At 39.9% G+C, this 17845-nt stretch overlaps 4 protein-coding genes across 5 annotated transcripts in view; 1 reads left to right on the top strand and 3 right to left on the bottom strand.

Annotated features, from left to right (window-relative positions):
• Window positions 1-1097, bottom strand: part of acad11 (acyl-CoA dehydrogenase family member 11) — a 31807-nt gene extending 30710 nt beyond the window's left edge. Inside the window, exons 1-2 of the mRNA XM_022767160.1 lie at window positions 799-1097; window positions 574-673 (exon numbers count right to left, since the gene is read on the bottom strand). Coding sequence (XP_022622881.1) covers window positions 574-673; window positions 799-914 — 216 coding nt within the window. The 5' untranslated portion in view covers window positions 915-1097. The remainder of the gene's footprint in view (window positions 1-573; window positions 674-798) is intronic.
• A 139-nt stretch (window positions 1098-1236) lies between these two features.
• Window positions 1237-4851, top strand: uba5 (ubiquitin like modifier activating enzyme 5). Its single transcript, XM_022767161.1, has 12 exons — window positions 1237-1526; window positions 1674-1719; window positions 2108-2197; window positions 2313-2422; window positions 2514-2600; window positions 2692-2776; window positions 2889-2993; window positions 3119-3246; window positions 3330-3465; window positions 3623-3698; window positions 3791-3897; window positions 4267-4851. Exons 1-12 carry the CDS (start codon window positions 1375-1377, stop codon window positions 4342-4344), a joined length of 1200 nt encoding a protein of 399 aa, XP_022622882.1. The 5' UTR covers window positions 1237-1374; the 3' UTR covers window positions 4345-4851.
• Window positions 4850-14411, bottom strand: nphp3 (nephrocystin 3). Of its 2 annotated transcripts, none has more exons than XM_022767155.1 (27): window positions 14055-14411; window positions 13790-13915; window positions 13555-13705; window positions 13207-13359; window positions 12926-13059; window positions 12357-12517; window positions 12069-12225; window positions 11644-11718; window positions 11360-11530; window positions 11154-11257; window positions 10899-11013; window positions 10657-10800; window positions 10470-10567; window positions 10265-10367; window positions 10029-10111; window positions 9440-9575; window positions 9032-9196; window positions 8792-8886; window positions 8492-8614; window positions 8207-8396; window positions 7746-7987; window positions 7435-7510; window positions 7219-7346; window positions 6816-7056; window positions 6607-6732; window positions 6352-6467; window positions 4850-6232 (listed from the first exon to the last, which is right to left on the bottom strand). In XM_022767155.1, exons 1-27 carry the CDS (start codon window positions 14376-14378, stop codon window positions 6064-6066), a joined length of 3906 nt encoding a protein of 1301 aa, XP_022622876.1. In that variant the 5' UTR covers window positions 14379-14411; the 3' UTR covers window positions 4850-6063. The 2 variants fall into 2 exon arrangements, with proteins under 2 accessions (XP_022622876.1, XP_022622875.1); XM_022767154.1 differs by having other exon boundaries at window positions 9440-9578.
• A 1478-nt stretch (window positions 14412-15889) lies between these two features.
• LOC111237921 (uracil nucleotide/cysteinyl leukotriene receptor-like) lies at window positions 15890-17744 on the bottom strand. The gene is made up of 2 exons (XM_022767236.1): window positions 17668-17744; window positions 15890-16841 (listed from the first exon to the last, which is right to left on the bottom strand). The coding sequence occupies exon 2, from the start codon at window positions 16817-16819 to the stop codon at window positions 15893-15895; it is 927 nt and encodes a 308-aa protein (XP_022622957.1). The 5' UTR covers window positions 16820-16841; window positions 17668-17744; the 3' UTR covers window positions 15890-15892.
• Between the last annotated feature and the right edge of the window lie 101 nt (window positions 17745-17845).

The following is a 17845-nucleotide window of genomic DNA, read 5'->3' on the forward strand; positions in this document are numbered from 1 at the left end:
TGGTATGTAGGTGATATACTTCTAATTCCAATTAATTTATATCTTAAAATAGAGATTTCAATCTGTGCACAGGTGATCATCTGAACAAAATGTAATATTTGTGTACAGGCAAGCATTAAGTTCAAAATATATGTAGGAAAAAAGTTTGAAATAATATATCAGAATGGGGTTTTAGTGAATCTCTTTCAGTTTTACCAGTCTTTAAGATTTATCTTTCAAGGAAACACACTAAGTACATTTTATCATAATTTGCATCGGTGCGGTACCAAATCATTTAGTTCTTCACAGGAAACTGTCTAGAAATTTATTATAGGTAATAATATAGTACAAGTAGCCTTTTAAATATTTTTTGCACTTATATTCATTAAGTTTTCAAGGTACAAGCAGTGCCTTGATATATTTATGATGTGGCTTTCACGCATACACATGTATTTACTTCTGACAGTCCCTTTAACTCAAGTTTCTCCCCCTGCTGGAAAAGTGACATGACGACACACAACAGTGCTGCAAACAAATTTGTATTTAAACTTTTTTTTTTTCTTTGACCAAAGTAATTCATTTGTTAAACCTCACCTTGTGAGCCCCTGGCAGCAGCTCACCTGGGGGTTTCTTTCTGAGAACATAGCTCTTTGAGGGTGTCTGGATTAGAAAGGTCGGGTTTGACTGGCCAGCACTGGAAAGACAATAAACTGTTAGCGTGTTAAGTTAGCTAATCATGGTTGCACAATATTAGCTTTCTATTGCTTGCTTGTTTAACGTAGCTGATCCGCTGAAACACACCAACGCTTTCTTACTTACCTGTATTGTCTGACAGTGAGTGTGTTGTTATTGACTGAGTTGGCAGACAAATATCTCTGAAGTCTGCCAACACTGAATTTGTGTTGTTCTCGTACAGGAGTTGTCCGCTCTTCCATGTCTCAGTCAGACAGGATTAATCATTTCCAGGTGCGTGGGTAAGATTACTTTGGCAATGTTGATTGTGATCGGACCATACGTCCAGGGTCGTGTCGGACGGACCGTTTACGGATGCACACCGACGTAACATCCTCAGAACTGGTTTTATTTAAGGTAATATCGTAAAGTAATTCATCAGAGTTTTAAAACATATTGGCCGCTAATAATTCGACAGTCAGCCCTTATCCTCGAAAGACGGTTCAAATAAATCACTAATGATGTAGGAACATTTTGAGGTAGTTGTACTCGTTTTCTGCACGGACGTTGTTTATGGGAACACACATCCTGACAGCTGATTTGAGTTGTGAAGACGTGTACCTTCCGTGCCGATTTAAACGTCTTGGTTGTTCGTTTGCATTTATTTATTTTTTTTATAACACCGTATTTCGTTGACATCGTTGCGCGGGGTTTGTTTTCCTAATGGCCACAGTAGAGGAACTGAAGCTGCGGGTGAGAGAGCTGGAGAATGAATTGATCAAGTGTAAGCAGAAGCAGTGTGCCATGGAGGATGCACTTCACAGACCGAAAATTGACAAAATGAGCGCTGAAGTTGTGGATTCCAACCCATACAGGTGAGTTTTTATTTCATTATTTAAGCCTCCGGGCATATTTTGTCCGGGCTTCTCGTAGCGCTGAGAGGCTACGCCTTATGACTCACTCATCCCATATGGTGGGGTTTCATAGACAACAAGCTAATCTCAGCTGTGTTTTCATTGCAGTCGTCTAATGGCTCTTAAGAGAATGGGCATCGTGGATGATTACGAGGTATGATGTTTGAGGGTTGCTCTATTTAAGTGCAGTACTTTTAAGGTTGTGATTGCTGCGCTAGCCCGATCAGAAAATAGGAAGTACAGTAATAAAGGTTTTTGAGGACTGCTCTTGAAGCCTATATCTATTTCCACTATTTTTCCACCAATGTCATATGGCATTAATGCCATTGTATTTTAATACGTTTCAATTCAGCTTTTATCACAGTATCCTCACGTTTGTTTGTTTTTTTACATACCATGTGACTTTTGTGCTATTAATTTTGAAACATGAACTGACATCTTTATATAGAAGATAGAAAATATTAGCTCCACAGAGCAGATTTTGAAATAACAATACTCCTGCATGTCTTAGGATGAATACTAGTCTTCAAATGTCTTTACAGAAAATTCGAACATACACAGTAGCTGTGGTTGGTGTTGGTGGAGTTGGCAGTGTGACAGCTGAAATGCTCACTAGATGTGGCATTGGTAAGGTAATACAAACGTTTAATTACTTAATCTACTTTACATTTGTTTCCATTCATTTCATTAAACAGGTTTTCCACTCCTGTGCTTACCTTTGCTCAATTTCATCTTCTGCCATCACAGCTGCTCCTCTTTGACTACGATAAAGTAGAGCTGGCCAATATGAACCGACTGTTCTTCCAGCCTCACCAGGCAGGCCTCAGTAAAGTGGAAGCAGCAGAACACACACTCAGGTATCCTATTGTTGACAGTAAACCACGTTTCCGCCAAAGCAGACACATTTGATTTCTTATTGCTAACATGTCACTCAATTTTCCCCAACAGAAACATCAATCCAGATGTGTCATTTGAAACCCACAACTACAATATTACCACTATGGACAATTTTACACATTTCATGGATCGCATCAGGTGCACATTACTACTCTCCAAGTTGTAGTTTTCCTCCTCTGTCCCCACAGTAGAACAGGACTTCATAACATCTTATTCTGTCTCTGCTCAGTCGTGGAGGGCTGGAAGAAGGGATGCCGGTGGATTTGGTCCTGAGCTGTGTGGACAACTTTGAGGCCAGAATGGCCATTAATACAGTAAGTGCATCATGGTCATAAAAAGGCAAAATTGACAGTATATTCTACAGTCGACACTGTGCTTTATATGTTGCTCTTGCACATTTGTAAAATGTTATCCTGTTTACCTCAGGCCTGTAATGAACTAGGTCAGATCTGGATGGAGTCTGGTGTCAGTGAGAATGCTGTATCAGGACATATCCAGCTCATCATTCCTGGAGAGACAGCCTGCTTTGCTGTATGTCCACATGACACACAACACAATCAGACAAACATCCTTTTTTTTCTTGTGATAATACTTGAGCAATAAAGCTGTAGCAATAAAGTTTTAATATACTTTTTAACAATCAAATCCTCTGTTAGTGTGCCCCTCCTTTGGTGGTGGCAGCTAACATTGATGAGAAGACCCTAAAGAGGGAGGGTGTGTGCGCTGCCAGCTTACCAACAACCATGGGTGTGGTCGCAGGCATCTTGGTCCAAAATGTCCTCAAGTAAGTAAATTATCATTTATAGCCAACTAAGAAATCTGATGACCGTAAATTCAAAGGTCAAAAGTTTATGTTTTGTCTCATAGGTATCTGTTAAAGTTTGGCACTGTCAGTTATTATCTTGGCTACAACGCCATGCAGGACTTCTTTCCCACCATGGCCATGAAAGCCAACCCCCAGTGTAACGATCGCCACTGCAGGAAACAACAGGAGGAGTACAAGGTGTGTGTACTTGTTTGTTTTCAAGTTTTAGAATGTAGGATAGCATAGTGAGACTGAACCAAAGCCCAATTTGTTGCAATACAGATTCAGATATGGTGATGCACTGCTTAGAAAGCAGGAGTTAATGGCGACCACCTGTGTAACTTTTTCTCTTCAGAAGAAAGAAGCAGAGCGACCCAAGGTGGAAGTTATAGAGGTAGAGGAGGAGGTTGTACATGAAGACAATGAGTGGGGTGAGTGAAAAACAATTATTCCAGCTAACAGTGTCAGATCTGTAACATTTTAATTGCATGGACTGTGTATTAACACAAATTTTCCTGTGCAGGTATTGAACTAGTATCAGAGGTGACTGACGCAGAGTTACAGGCTGCATCAGGCACTGTGCCTGACCTCCCAGAAGGCATCACTGTGGCTTACACCATTCCAGCTGAGGTCTGTATTGCTTTAGACTACAGGGCTTTAAAGGATTTTACTGGTTTTAAATGTTTAATCTCATAAAGTTAAAATACGTAACAGTATTACTTACCTTTTTCTGAAGTATAAAGCATAACAAGTTTTTATATTGTAACAGTAATGTCAAAAAAATATTTACTATTATAGACAACATCTCAAAAGTTTCTAGTCTCCTATTTTATTTCATACCATACTGCTATAAAATGAAAGCACTACCTGGCTGGCAAACATGATACTGTGGAAAAGAGAGTGCAGTCATGTGAAGTATATAGATTTTTCTATTGGATTTACTGAGAAGTCCTTTCCACTGAATTGTTAAAATATTTCGTTTTCTTTTGTTTGAACCAGGATACAGCAAGTGGAGAGACAGTGGGGGAGACTGAGCAGAGCCTAGAAGACTTGATGGCTCAGATGAAAAAGTTATAGGCAGCAACCTGAAGACATATTTCTGCTATTCAGATTAAACATGCCTTTTCTCACTTGCATCTTCCATTGCTTTCTTTGATCATAAACAACCCAATGATGGCTGCTTGAGGACAAAACAGTCAAAGCCAAATAGTGAGAACCCAGAATTAATTTCTTCTAACAGCTAAAAAAGGAGAATGCATGAAAAGTGCTGCTGCTGATGGCATTACTTTAGTGAACACACACCAAAAACATCCAAAAACAGTTCAGTGTGTCATTTGGTGATGTACTGGGAAGGTGTGTAGTATGGAAGAGTCTAATAAGATGTCTCTAAACCTAGAATTATATCACTGTTAGTACATTAACATGTATCATTGTTTATTTTCTTACAGTTTTGATTAGTGAATGTCTGTGCTCTGTCATTCACTCAGCTTTAAGAAAACATCTGCGACAATAGTACTAATGAACAATGTCATCAATAAAGTTGTCTCAATAAAGTATTTATTAGATGGAATACAATCTACCCAATATATTGGCTGTGATTTTTGTTGTTGTCCTGTACAGCTTTTACAGATTTTAATTACATGACATTAATACATGGATATATATATATATATATATAAACTTAAGATACACTATATGTATTACACATGAGAATGAGACTGTAGGTTTTGGTACATCGTGTCCCTTTTGGCTTCATGTACATTCACTCAGAGAATAAATGAATAATAATTTTATCGTACTTTAACATGGACAGTCATATGGCACCATCATGTTTTTGGCAATTCCCTTCAAATCCTTTTTGCACATGGATAAATATATGTACATTTAGTTTTGCATAAACCAGGAAATCAGTACCAGAGTTTGTGTTAGCTCAGACTTGGTCTAGGCTTGTTTTCTACTGTTATCTTTTCCCTTTTTAAAGTACATGTTGAATACTGGTAGGAAAACGTTACATGTGACATAAACATGAAAAATGGTACCTTCATTTGCTTTTAGAGATAGCAGCTCTCAGATATTATTCATTCAGAATGTCTGGAATGTAGACTTGGAAACAAAAGTGCTTGAGGTCCGAAGGTCCTAATGAATATTTTCTAAACATTTTTAGTAAAAGTTAAGAGATACCACCACCATGATCATAATGTGTTGTGGCATTGTCTGACAGTTTATCTCCTTAGGAGAAGCTTGAGAAGCCCTTTTTTCCACTGGATTTTTAGTGTTATTTCTTTAAAGCCAATATCTAAAAAAAAAAAAAAACTTCAAAAATGTCCACTGTACAGTGGAAAACACCAAATGTGTCTATTCTCATTAATCCTGTTACAGATTCGAAAATGCTAAACCTGGCTGAAGTGATTTCAAGCCAGCAAAGGAATCTCTGTGGTTATTTTGACAATATACACTGTGGGGCTTGTAAACAGGTGTGTTTCAGTCTTAGTTAAAATTAGTGTTAACCTGAGTTTCATTTAACACAAGTTCAACGCTTCTTACACACAATTATGTTAGAAATATTAATAAATACTTTTGGCAAATACACAGGTTTCACAGACTAATATGGCAGACTTCATAATCCTGCTGGCAGGTACAGTATATTGGAACAAACCCTAAAACCTCCATCCAGATGACAGTCACAGTGTGATGACCAGGATGGTTCCCTTTATGATGAAACCATGGGTTTTTGTATTGATGCTACTCTATGATGGAGCCGTTTGTTGTGGGATTAGGGATTTGGGCTGAACACAGTTACCTTGGGGTGTGTGGGAGGGGAGCAGGTCCCCTCAGACTGAATGTGTCCCCACTGGAGGAATGACGGGATGGGGCATTTCCACACACCAGCGATGGCTCTGCCTCTTTAATCTCCATTGCACGCTTGTAAAGCTCCGCTGCCTTCTCAAAGTCACCTTCTTCATAGCTATTTAAAAATCAGAAAAACACAGAAAACAGAAAAAGATAAAAAGTTACTCACTGTAAAAACAATTATTTCGTTTACTTCTGAGACAGCAAATGTCAATGTAACTTCAACCACACTACCTTAGCACAGCCAGGTTTTTTAGAGTCTCTCCGACTCGTGGATGTGAGCGCCCCAAACTATCCTCATACACTTTCAGGGCTCGTTCATAAAGAGGCAAGGCGTCATTATGCTTCTTCTACCAAAGAAAGAAATTCAGTTAGCTTTGCTCTATACAACCATTAAAATAAAAACACATTATCTATAAATTATATCACAGAAATATGTAAGACTGGAGTATGTGGTACAGACAGAAGAGGCATGATAAACAGTCTCACCAGTTGGCAGTATATTACAGCCAGGTTGACCAGTGCTGTGGCCACACTGGGGTGTTTGGGCCCGAAACTTTTCTCCCTGATTTCCAGAGACAGCTCGTACAGTGGCACAGCCTTCTCCAGCTTCCCCTGTTCAAAACACACATCTTTAAATCACACTCTCGTTCAACAAACAGCTCAAAAGTTTAAGTGTCAACAGGCATGTGTCTCACTCTGCGTTTATACAGCATGGCCAGGTGTTTGAGTGTGTATGCCAGCGAGGGGTGGTCTGGGGACAAGGCCTTCTTGCGGATGTCCAGTGCCCTCTCATACATATCCTCAGCTGTCTCATATTCCCTCCTCTCAGTGTGCAGTGCAGCCAGGTTGTTGAGTGACTGAGCACAGTCTGGGTGATCTGGACCGAGGACACGCTGACGCATCTCCAGAGAGCGGGTCAAAAAAACCTTGGCTGCACTGGTGAGTTAAAAGGAAGAGATATTAAAAAGTTACAAACTGATTTATTTGAAACAAACAAAAACTTCTCAGCAAACACGTGCAATTTGAATTGGCCTGTCTATGATTAAAAGAGTGTTAAATGTCTTTGTATGTGTGTGCCAGCCGTGACGTGTGCCTTACTCCAGGTTGTTTTGGAGGTAGTACAGGACACCCAGTTCATTAAGTGTCTTGGCGCAGTCAGCGGAATCTTTACCCAGAGTCAGCTCTTCCAACTGCAGGGCTCTGCGCCTCAACAAAGTGAAGCCATACTGAAAGGAGGGGAAGACAAAAAACAATTTAATATATGACTGATTAAGTGAGAATGACCAAACGTGGGCATCTGAGAAACATACTCACCATATGACCTTTCTGGCGAGCAGTTTTCTGACGAATCTTCACTGACCTCTTCCTGAGTTTCTCTGCTTGTTCATATCTGATTGTAAAAGATCCAGATGTGAGCTGTTAAACATGTCATTTAAACTGACTCTAGGTTGTCTTTGAGTGTTTTAGTTATTGCTTGACTTTTAATAAGGCCTTACGATCATGCGCACATGTGGGATGCCTCTTTGTAAACACATTGCTCGACTGGAACAACCAATAAACTTTAATACATGAGCAACAATTAGAAATAACGTCATGCATGTCATCACCAAGAAAGTCTTATTTACTTGTTTTGTTTCTGATAGAGCATGGCGAGTGACTCTAGTTCTCGTGCCACGCTGGCGTGCTCTGCACCGTAGGCGTTCTCACTTATCTCCAGGGCCTGCTTGTACAGCTGCTCAGCGTTGCCATACTTCTTCCACTGAACATAAACCCCTGCCAGCTGGTGCAGGGAGCGAGCAACGCTGGGATGGTCCGGATCCAGAGCTGTCTCCCTTATCTCAAGGGACCTTTGTAAAGGGGCTACAGCCTAGAGAAACAGACAGACCGAACTAGATATATATGCAATTTTGAGCGTGTGCACTTTCCAAGGAGAAAATAACAACAGACTCTTATGCTTGCTGTGTAAACAAATTAAACCAAGGAACAAACTGCGATACAGGAAAATGCTGAAAAATCTGTGCAGTGAACATTAAATGTGGATTTGTTTAGTTTCTCAAAAGTGAAATAATGCAACCATATACTCTACCTGACTTGGAAGGCCCAGGTCTTTGAGGAAACGTCCCAAAGTCTCATACAGGTTTGCCAGCTTGGTCATGCTGTCTTCACTCTCACAGCTCTTCTCATAGTGTTTCAGGGAGTCAAAGTACTCACTGGCCATCGAGCTTTTGTCTTTGCCCACATACTGCCAGTAGGCCAGAAGCTCGGAGAAATGGCCCCTGGAAAATGAAAACAACATACACCTGTAAGATAATAACTGAACAAATGTGACAGGCATTTGTGGTATCAGCTTGTGTCTATGAATGTTTTGTACCTTTTGTAGAGGTTCTGAGAGACAAACAGGTTCAAGAGGCTGAGCTGCAGTTTAGTCCTGTCCTCCTGCTGTTGGAGCAGCCAGGGAAGTTCATCTGCGACACGCCATGTCACACAGTCCTGGCTATACACACACACACACACACACACACACACACACACACACACACACACACACACACACACACACACACTCCACACAACAACACACAGCAACACAATCAACATGAGTTGCACTGTAATGACTGAAATAACAATGTTAGGTTTGTTGCATGAGGGGACGACGACCACTCTGAAGCACCTGAGTTGTTGGCTGAAGTAATGGATGAGTTTCTCTCTGTAAGTAGCAGAGCTGCTTCCTCCGCTCAGGAACTCCAACCTCACAGCTTCCCAAGCCTGAAAGATGGTCACAAAGACAGACATAAGAGACTAAATTATTTATTGATAAATTCTGTTTTGCATGAATATCATAATTCTTTTATGCGTTTTCTCTTTAATGATGATGCACTCTATAATATTACTGGTCAAGGAGAATAATTACCTGCAGGTGTTGGAACCTGATGAGCCCACAACGGAGGGTTACAATGCAGAGTCTGTTCAGACAGTACAGCATAGAGGACAAGACAGGTAACTCTAGCTCTGGGAAAAGGTCTAGTGCCTCTGACTCACTCACTCCATTATGGCTGGCACATACAAGGCACAGTAACTGAAGAGAGACAAAAAAGCACATACTACTCAGCTACATAATTAAAAAAAAAAGATCACATAAAAAGGACAATAGAGTATTAAAGTGAGCTAAATTAAACCAGACAGTGATAATTCAAACTAAAAAAGACAAAAGAAAGAAATTATAACATGCTTAAAAAAAAAAAGTCGTTTTACAGCACACATTTGTCATTAAAACAAAAAATGATGACAAAACTTTTTTTTTTGTCTAGAGTGAGGTCACCTCTCTAATAATGTGTCGCTCTCTGTCTGTGTTGAGGGAGTTCAGCGTCATCTTGAGTGCCAGGCGGTAAAGTGACATGGTGTCCTGACACTGCAGACACTGCTCCATGCTCTTCTCCAGTAACCAACATGATCTACTGCTGGGCAGCAACAAAACACATAACATGATCAAGTCAACACATGTTAAAACGTATGTAGCCACACACCCAGAGACATCTAAGTCAGAATGAAGAGGGCTATACCATTTTTCAACCAGATAACATGAATCTACAGAGAACTTCATCTTTACATACAGTATACTTCATTGTATTGAAAAGAATGTGTCCTGCATCTTTTCCCTTGAAAAGTAGTGAAGGTATGCAAAAAGTACAGTTTTTAATCATTGCTGACAGATGTGTCCAAATAGGTCAGAAGAAAAATATCTTAAATATCTTCAAGGGGGGAACACCAGCAGCAGTATGTTATTTTATTTTCACAATCTCTGCTATTTTGTAGCAGAGCTTGTGATTTCACCATGCTGGAAGTGAAGAAAAAATTATTTGTCTGTGAAGATTAACACATTCAGAATTGGAAAACCAGTGTTAGCTAACCTGGTGATCATCCTGGCTAGTAGTGTGACATACAATGCATTGCAGGTTGATGCAGAGCGACAGTGCCTTTCCAGCTTCTTCTCCTGGAACAAAGATACATTCAAGTGTGACATTCTCACAAAAAACATACATACACTGATTCCAAATGTATTTCCACAATTCCAAAACAGAAATCTGCAGAAAACTTAAATCTCTTCGGAGTTTTTAAAAAGGGGAATGGTGGGATGATTACTGACCTGGTCCTTAGGAAGTTTGAGATCCATGCTCTGGCATTCTGCATTGACAGCACTCCTGACCTCTCGGGGACTCAGCGGGTCCAAGTGGAGTGTGGGCCACAACCTGAAAAGACAGGGTTACTATATTGCAAATGGCAATATTCCCGTGGCATATCACTGCACAGAAAATAATTAAATAGGAACCAGTGTAAAACATATTAACAACCTCCAAGCTTGAGGACACGTCTCAACATTGACAGACACCACCACTCTAACATTGACAGGTAGAGGGTCGATCAGCCACTTCATGTGTCTTTCCGCTTGCTAGAAGAAAAAATAAAAAGACAAACTATAGAATTACATGTCATTCTATGGAAAATTGTTGAATCTTGGTTAAAGAAGTGGGCTCGTACCTGTATTTGGTCAATGGAGTCAATGATGATGATGATGTTTCCTTGATGGCGTGCTGAGAGCCTCTCAAGCCAGCGGGGAAACTCCTCCAAGATCTTACTGGGCTCCATGGACAAGCCAGAAATAGACCAAAAGTGCTGCAGCAGCTATGTAACAACAGAAAAACAGACAATGCATCCCTCAGTTATTAAATAAGACAGTGACATCCCTGTCTCACAAATACTGAAAGAGAGAGACCCCTTACTTTGACTGTGAGGCGTTTGATAATGAGAACTGGCTCTGAGCTTGTGGAAAGTGGGCGACCAACAAAATGATAAAGGAACAAGGTGTTGGGGGACTGCTTCTGTTGCAGCTCAATCCTGAAAAGGAATAAAGAGCATTAGCAAAGCTGTTTCATAAAAACACAATGCAAATTTTAAAAAGACATCCATTTGCTTGAATCAAGAAGAATTCACCAGTGAGATGAGATATTAGACTAAACTAATCGACAAGTTCTCACCATTTGGAGAGCAGGAGAGACTTCCCTGAGCCGGGACCACCAGACACCAGCAGAGGAGGGGTGGGAGGGGGAGCAGCTATCATGTCATTCAAGCGATCAATATACTGAGTAGAGGAGGACAATAAATACAACTCAGAGAAATTAATTAATAAATTATTAGACTGGAAGACAAGATTGAAGATTTGGAAAGAGGATTTTTGCCCTACCTTCTGGAAGCCTAACTGAGAGGTGGTGCTGCTACAAGCCTGCTGATAGGACTCGATCTGTTCCTGTTCATCATGCAGGTCCCACAGCACATCTCCAGAGTCTTCCTCACGCCCCTCCTCTATCCCAGAGTCCTTGGAGTCAACTTCCGCTCCTTCAAGACCCAGCAACTCCTAGAGGCACAGGGTGGAATTAGTAGTTTAAAAGGTTGTGAGGGACATGAGAAGTGTAGATAAATCATTATGAGTTGATGAAAAAGGCTGAACTAAAGGATCACTTTCTGTACCTGTTTGATGACTTTCTCCAGCTGAGCATATATTAGGTCAGCACCATCCTCTGCAGAACCATTATGATCCACCACCTGAGTTAATGTTCAAAACATGTCAGCACAAGACATCTAGCAACCAGGAAAATACAAATTGTCAGCTTTAAAGTCAAGGAATTGTGTGCAACTCTGCAACATGGACAATGTAGAAAAGAGCATTTAGTGAAACTATTCTGGATAATAAAGACTATTTATCAAAATGCACATGAATATACGTCTTGCTTTAAATGTCAAACAATTTATAAAATGCACTTTCACAACATTTTGAATAGACAGCTATTATGCTGAACAAGGTAAAATATTAGCTTTTATATAACTTTAGATACTTTGTGAAATATCTCCTCCACTGTATCTTTGTTCATTTAATATACAGCACACTCATTCACCTTGACTTTTGCAGCCTTGTCTGCAGCATTGACCCTTTCTAGCAGTTGCCTGGTGGGCCCAGTCAAATTGTGATCTTCATCAGTCCTGAGGTAGAGCACCAGTGGATGGCCATCTGGATTCTTCACAAAAGCTTCCTCACAATCTTCCACCGCAGAGCTACACATGTGCATTTTGCATGAATAACAGAACAAAAATGTACATTTATGTAAAAAATAACGATTGAATCAATGTATAATTTTCATTACATGGTGATATCCTAGTGAGAATAGGTATAGGACTCTCTGTACCTAGTGACAGTAGATTTGAGAAGAAGCACACACACAGAGCTCTTTTCAATCTCCTGCTTGCGCTCCACAGCATATGAGGCAGCACTTTCCTCTGGGAAGCAGATATTCAGGTAGAAATGGCCGAGACCCTCACACATCTTCCGCAATACAGGAGAGTGTTTCTGTAATCAAAAAATTAAGTACAGGTTTCCCAAGGATTAATGGTAGTTCTTGACAAAAGTGGCACTTTAAATCAGATGAACTCACATTGTTTTTTTTCAGTCTGACATTTAGACTAGTCTCAAATTAACCAAAGGTTGATTAAAGGTAATCTAAGTCTAAATGCAGTCTTAAATCAAACCTCTATGAGCAGGTTTAACTTCAGATTAATACTGTCTGTCAATAGAGACATATTGATTATTTTGTCTACTTTGTTTCAGTAGAGACCAAGTATTCTTGCTCAAATCCTGCTCCTGTGTTATTGTATGCCGTGTCCAGGAAACCCAAAAAGGTGAAAAACATAATTCTACTATATCGCATGGACACAAAATTTTACAGTTTGTTGTATTACAGTGCCAAAATAAACCAACCTTAATAAAGACATCCAGCTCAGCTTTGGTCTCCTGGGTAAAGATTAAGTAGCAGCGCACTGTGTTACTCCATAAGGCCTGGGGCACGTGAGGGGAAACCTGAAGCAGACTGGCCACTGCAGCATCCCAGTCATCTAACAAAGACAGACACACACAAGTGTACAAGTAAAACACATGAACAGACACTATACTTCAGAGGCTATCCATACTAAAAGGCTATACCAAGCAGGGGCAGAGATGTTTGGCTACTTCTGCCCTGCCTACAAGTTTACTTTACTTACCTCTGCTCACATTTGCAAAGGGTCCCTCCACATCTATCAAACTGTGTGCAAACTCGGGTCCTCGGAAGGTCTGTTGCAACTGCATCATGCTGCCCATAGAGGGCTCACTTCCCAGCACACCACCAGTCCAGTATTCACACTGTGTCCCAGCAGCTAAAGACATTTGGTGAATAAATTAAACTATGTTTTTAATATTTCATCATATACAAAGACCCTAGATATGTGGGATAAAAACAAAAGCATGGCAGGATAGGCTCTTGTCTCTCTGTGTCCCTGAACAGTAATGTGTAATGTAACACATTGATTGATTGATTGATGAATAAAACATTGTGGATTTCTGGGTCTTACCAGTGACAGTGGTTTGGTTGTCATCTGAGTCAGAATCATTTGGGTCATAGACTTGGATGCCCTGAGCCTGCAACTGTTGCAGTTTGGCCTCCAAGTCCCTTTTAGCCCGCAGAAGATCCTGAATCTCCTTCTCTTTTGTCTCACGGAAAATCTGGTGGTCATTTAGCCAGCAGGTTAGGGATGCAATTGTGATCACTGGAGAGAATGTTATATAGTAATATGTGAAGTGGTTTACCTTAAACTGTCGTTTTACTTTGTCCCTGTCATGTTCAAAAGTGGCAGCCCTCTCCATAGCTTGGTACTTTGCCTCAAGAGCACTTTCTTTTTCTCTAAGGATTTTCTGGTAGGTCTTCTGCAGAGCCTGTTGCCATATTGAGAATGATTAACACCACAATAGGAACATATGAACTCTTAAAACATCCACAAACCTTGAATGCTAAAATGAGCCGGTTGGTACTGAATCTTGGTAGTCTTGGTAGTCTACGGTTTGCTCATTTTACCTGTAGCTCAGCTCTCAGCCTCTTGTTCTCTTCATCTAGTTTAGCTTCCTTCTTTTGCATGGATGATATCTCGTTATTCTTGCTGACACGGAAGATTTCATACTCTTTACGGAGTCTTTCATACTCGGCAGCATATTCAAGATCCACAGAACCTGTGGATTTGAAACTGGCCCCAATCACCCGAGGTCCTCTGCGAAAGGAACTGCGCAGGAGTCGGGCTTTGGGTTTGACTTCCACCGGGATCTCGCAGGCTTCCCCACCTTCACCCCCATATCCATCCTCAATCACCTCACCTGGGCTGACCAAAGAGGATGCGGTGCCCATGGTGACAGCCTAAACTTTTCGGATGCCCATATCTGTTCCTGTGAGATAACAGACGGGACACGGATGGGCAGTGAAAACTACTGAAAAACTTGAGAAAGATGATTGTGATGGTGTGCTGTACCATAAACGCAAAACAGCCAGTCAATGTATAGATACAGCCACAAAATTAACTTGCCTTCTACAAAAGTAACACCTCACACAACCGTTACTCTAGGGGGGCGTTTTCAGTTATTTGGTAATCATTTCTATTAAACTGATAACGATACACAGCTGTACTTGGTTAGCTAATGTTAGCGTAACGGTACAGAAATAGCTATTCAACCCGCTCGACCAGACATTTACTGGTGTAAGGACAAAAGGAATGATAGGAATGAAAGGAACAATAACTTCGATAAGTATCGTAGCTTTGACAGAATGTTGACTAAAACCCCACGTCTTGATGAAAACACATGAAGCTAGGTTGGAAAACAAGTACACACTTACCGTCCGCTCCCTTCTCAGCTTCTTCCTGGCTGCCTTGGTAACAAGTCGATAATACGGGTGCTTGCACCAGTCAAAATAGGCAAAAGTCAATTCTACGTAATTTGATAATCTGTGCCAGTTAATCCTCGAATTATTGTAACAGAGATATGAGATTGCATTAATTGTACGACTGATACATCATATTTACATTTAGCTTCAAGTTTTTAAATAAAATTCTAATTAATCATTAATCATTTTTTAATGAAATGTATTCAAATGAATTGTTTCATGCATGCATTTTTATAAAGTATGGTAACCTGCATGTTCCAAAAAGCTACATTTACATTTACAAAAGTCCCTCAAGAATATGACAAGTTCTTCAGGTATGGGTTAGATGTGAAGGAGACCTGTAGGATTCATGCAGGTATGTGCCTGGCAATGGATTGTTGTGCAGGATTCTCTTTGTAAGGCTGTGGGTCTTTGTGTTGGAGCAGTTGTGAGTTAGTGTATTTAGTGAGGTTAAATAAAAAAGACTTTAGACCTTTTAAGCCTTATTGAAGACTTTTTTTTTTTAAGATAGCATGCCGAATTTGAACTTGTTGCGCAATATGTGTTGTTAGAGTGTCTGTAGAGTAATCTGTAATTAGGCAGAAGTGTTTTTCACTTCCTCAAGAAGTTAAAAGTTGCACAGTGATGTTCCTTTAGAACATCTGAAGTACTAAGAAGCAAAGATAAGTGTGTTTTGTCCTTAATGCTGGTAAATTCACAACCAGGAGAGTATCTTTGACCTACTAAGGTTCTCCAAACAAGCACAGACCACAGTCATTACTCCAAAAATAAAATTTGAGAGGCTGCCTGGTAAAAAGATGGAATAATTAATATTTTACATGTGCAGTATCTTTCGTTACTTTGTAATAGTACATTATAGAGATCACATTCATGTGTTAACCCACAGGTGAATGCTTTCATGTCAGAACACCACACTAAAAATGACACAAAAAGAGGACAATTTGTTTGAAGATGTTTATTTTCTACATGATGATATTTGTTACTCATTGGTCATCTCCCCTATTTTTATAGAACATCTGGAGCAATTTGTTCCTGTAGGCTTGGTTCAGGAAGAAATACATAACAGGGTCCAGTATACCACTGACACAGGTAAGTGCAGATGTGATCTTATTGGCTCTTCCCAGCAACTCACGGCTTGTGGCAGTCATATTGCCATGACTATGAATTTCTATATAGATTACCCGGCTCACATGGTAGGGAACAAATGCAACAAGGAAGTTCAGCACAATGAGGATGATCATTTTTATGGCTTTGTCTTTCACTGGTCGTTCTACTTGTTGCTTGACTTTCCTTAGTTTCAGCAGAATCAGTATGTACGAAACCATTATGGTGGTGAGGGGAATAACAAATGCCACAATAGTGGAAACCAAAGCAGTGGGAGATGTCTTTTCTAAGTACAGCTTGTTGCAGATGCCAGTTGAGTTGTTGGTCACATTCTTAGAAAAAAGTGTAGGACTCATAGACACAATAACTGTCACCCATAGAATGCCAACAGCTACATTTGCATATTTAGCCTTCCTAACTGACTGTGATGTTAGAGGTAGAACCACAGCCAGAAATCTGTCCAGGCTGATCAGACTCATTAAGTAGAGACTGCAGTACATGTTTAGATAAAACAGGAAGCCTGATAGTTGACAGATGACATGCCCAAGGGGCCAGTGGCTATCAGAAAGGTGGTAAACTATTCGCATTGGTAAAATGAGGATATAAGAAATATCTGCTATAGAAAGGTGCCTCAAGAAGACCTTCGATGGAGACGTGCTGTCCTGGTGAAAGAAGGCCCACAGCGCCAAAGCATTCCCTGGCACAGCGATGATGAAAATCAGGATGTAAAATGTAGAAAAGACAATGTTCTCTTGGTGGGAGTCACTGCCATAGAAGCCCTGTATCTCCTCCTCAGAGATATTCATAGTTGATGTGTAGCAGATCAGCCTGGTGCAGCAAATAACAGACACAAATAACCTGTTATGATGATTGACAGCGATCATAGCCTCCAGTCAAATGACATTTGTATGATTCACCAAATCATATATTGTTTTATCATAACAAAAGTAAGAATGCAAGGTGTGCATGTGACAATCAGATGACTTGAATGATGTGAGAACCCACATCAACCCACATGCAAAACCATGTGGGTTGTTAAATTAGAAACAGGAAGTGTCCTTCTAAGACTTCATTGTAACCACTGTTGCAGAAAACAACATAAAAAAACATTAACTACAGCTAAACATCTTTCAAGAGATTAAAAAAAAATGTTCAGCATTTTATTCTAAGGTTTAAGATAGTTTAAAAGGTGAAAAAAAGAAATCAGTCATAAAACAAATCACATTCATAATATAAACATAACACGTTTTTGAATCAAGTGGGTTAAATTTGTGTTAAAAAAAAAGGGTTTTCTCCTTTTATAGCAAACAAGAACTGGTAGTTGTATCCACCATCCAGTGCATCTGGTTAAATGTAGACACTACCCCAAAACACCACTTAATGGCTTTAAAATCTGATTAAAAACAAAGACACAGGAATTTCAAAAGATGATTCAAGTGCTCCATGGCTGCTCTGTTAAAATAAATTAGTGTTTGAGGTAGTTTAAGCAATAAAATGTATAAGCTACACGCTTAAGCATGATTTGTAGTTAAAGCGCCACTAATTTGTACTAAACTAATATCTTATAAATCATGTAATCAAATGCAAGATTGTAAAAGTAAATTTTGACCATAAATCTCATCTCTGCGTCAATAATAATTACTAATATCCTTACCTGTAATTGTAGAGCCACAGAATTCAACTATATAGTTAGATTCAATGGAAATGAGTGTGACGACAGGTGGAAGTGGAAGTGAGAACCTTTGTTTTGTGTGGCGCCTCTCTGCTTTCGTATTTATACACACAATAACACACGCACAAACACGCACACACACACGCACACACACACACAC

This window comes from Seriola dumerili, unplaced genomic scaffold (genome assembly GCF_002260705.1).
Source record: "Seriola dumerili isolate Sdu_G_001 unplaced genomic scaffold, Sdu_1.0 BDQW01001124.1, whole genome shotgun sequence".
Lineage (NCBI taxonomy): Eukaryota > Metazoa > Chordata > Actinopteri > Carangiformes > Carangidae > Seriola > Seriola dumerili.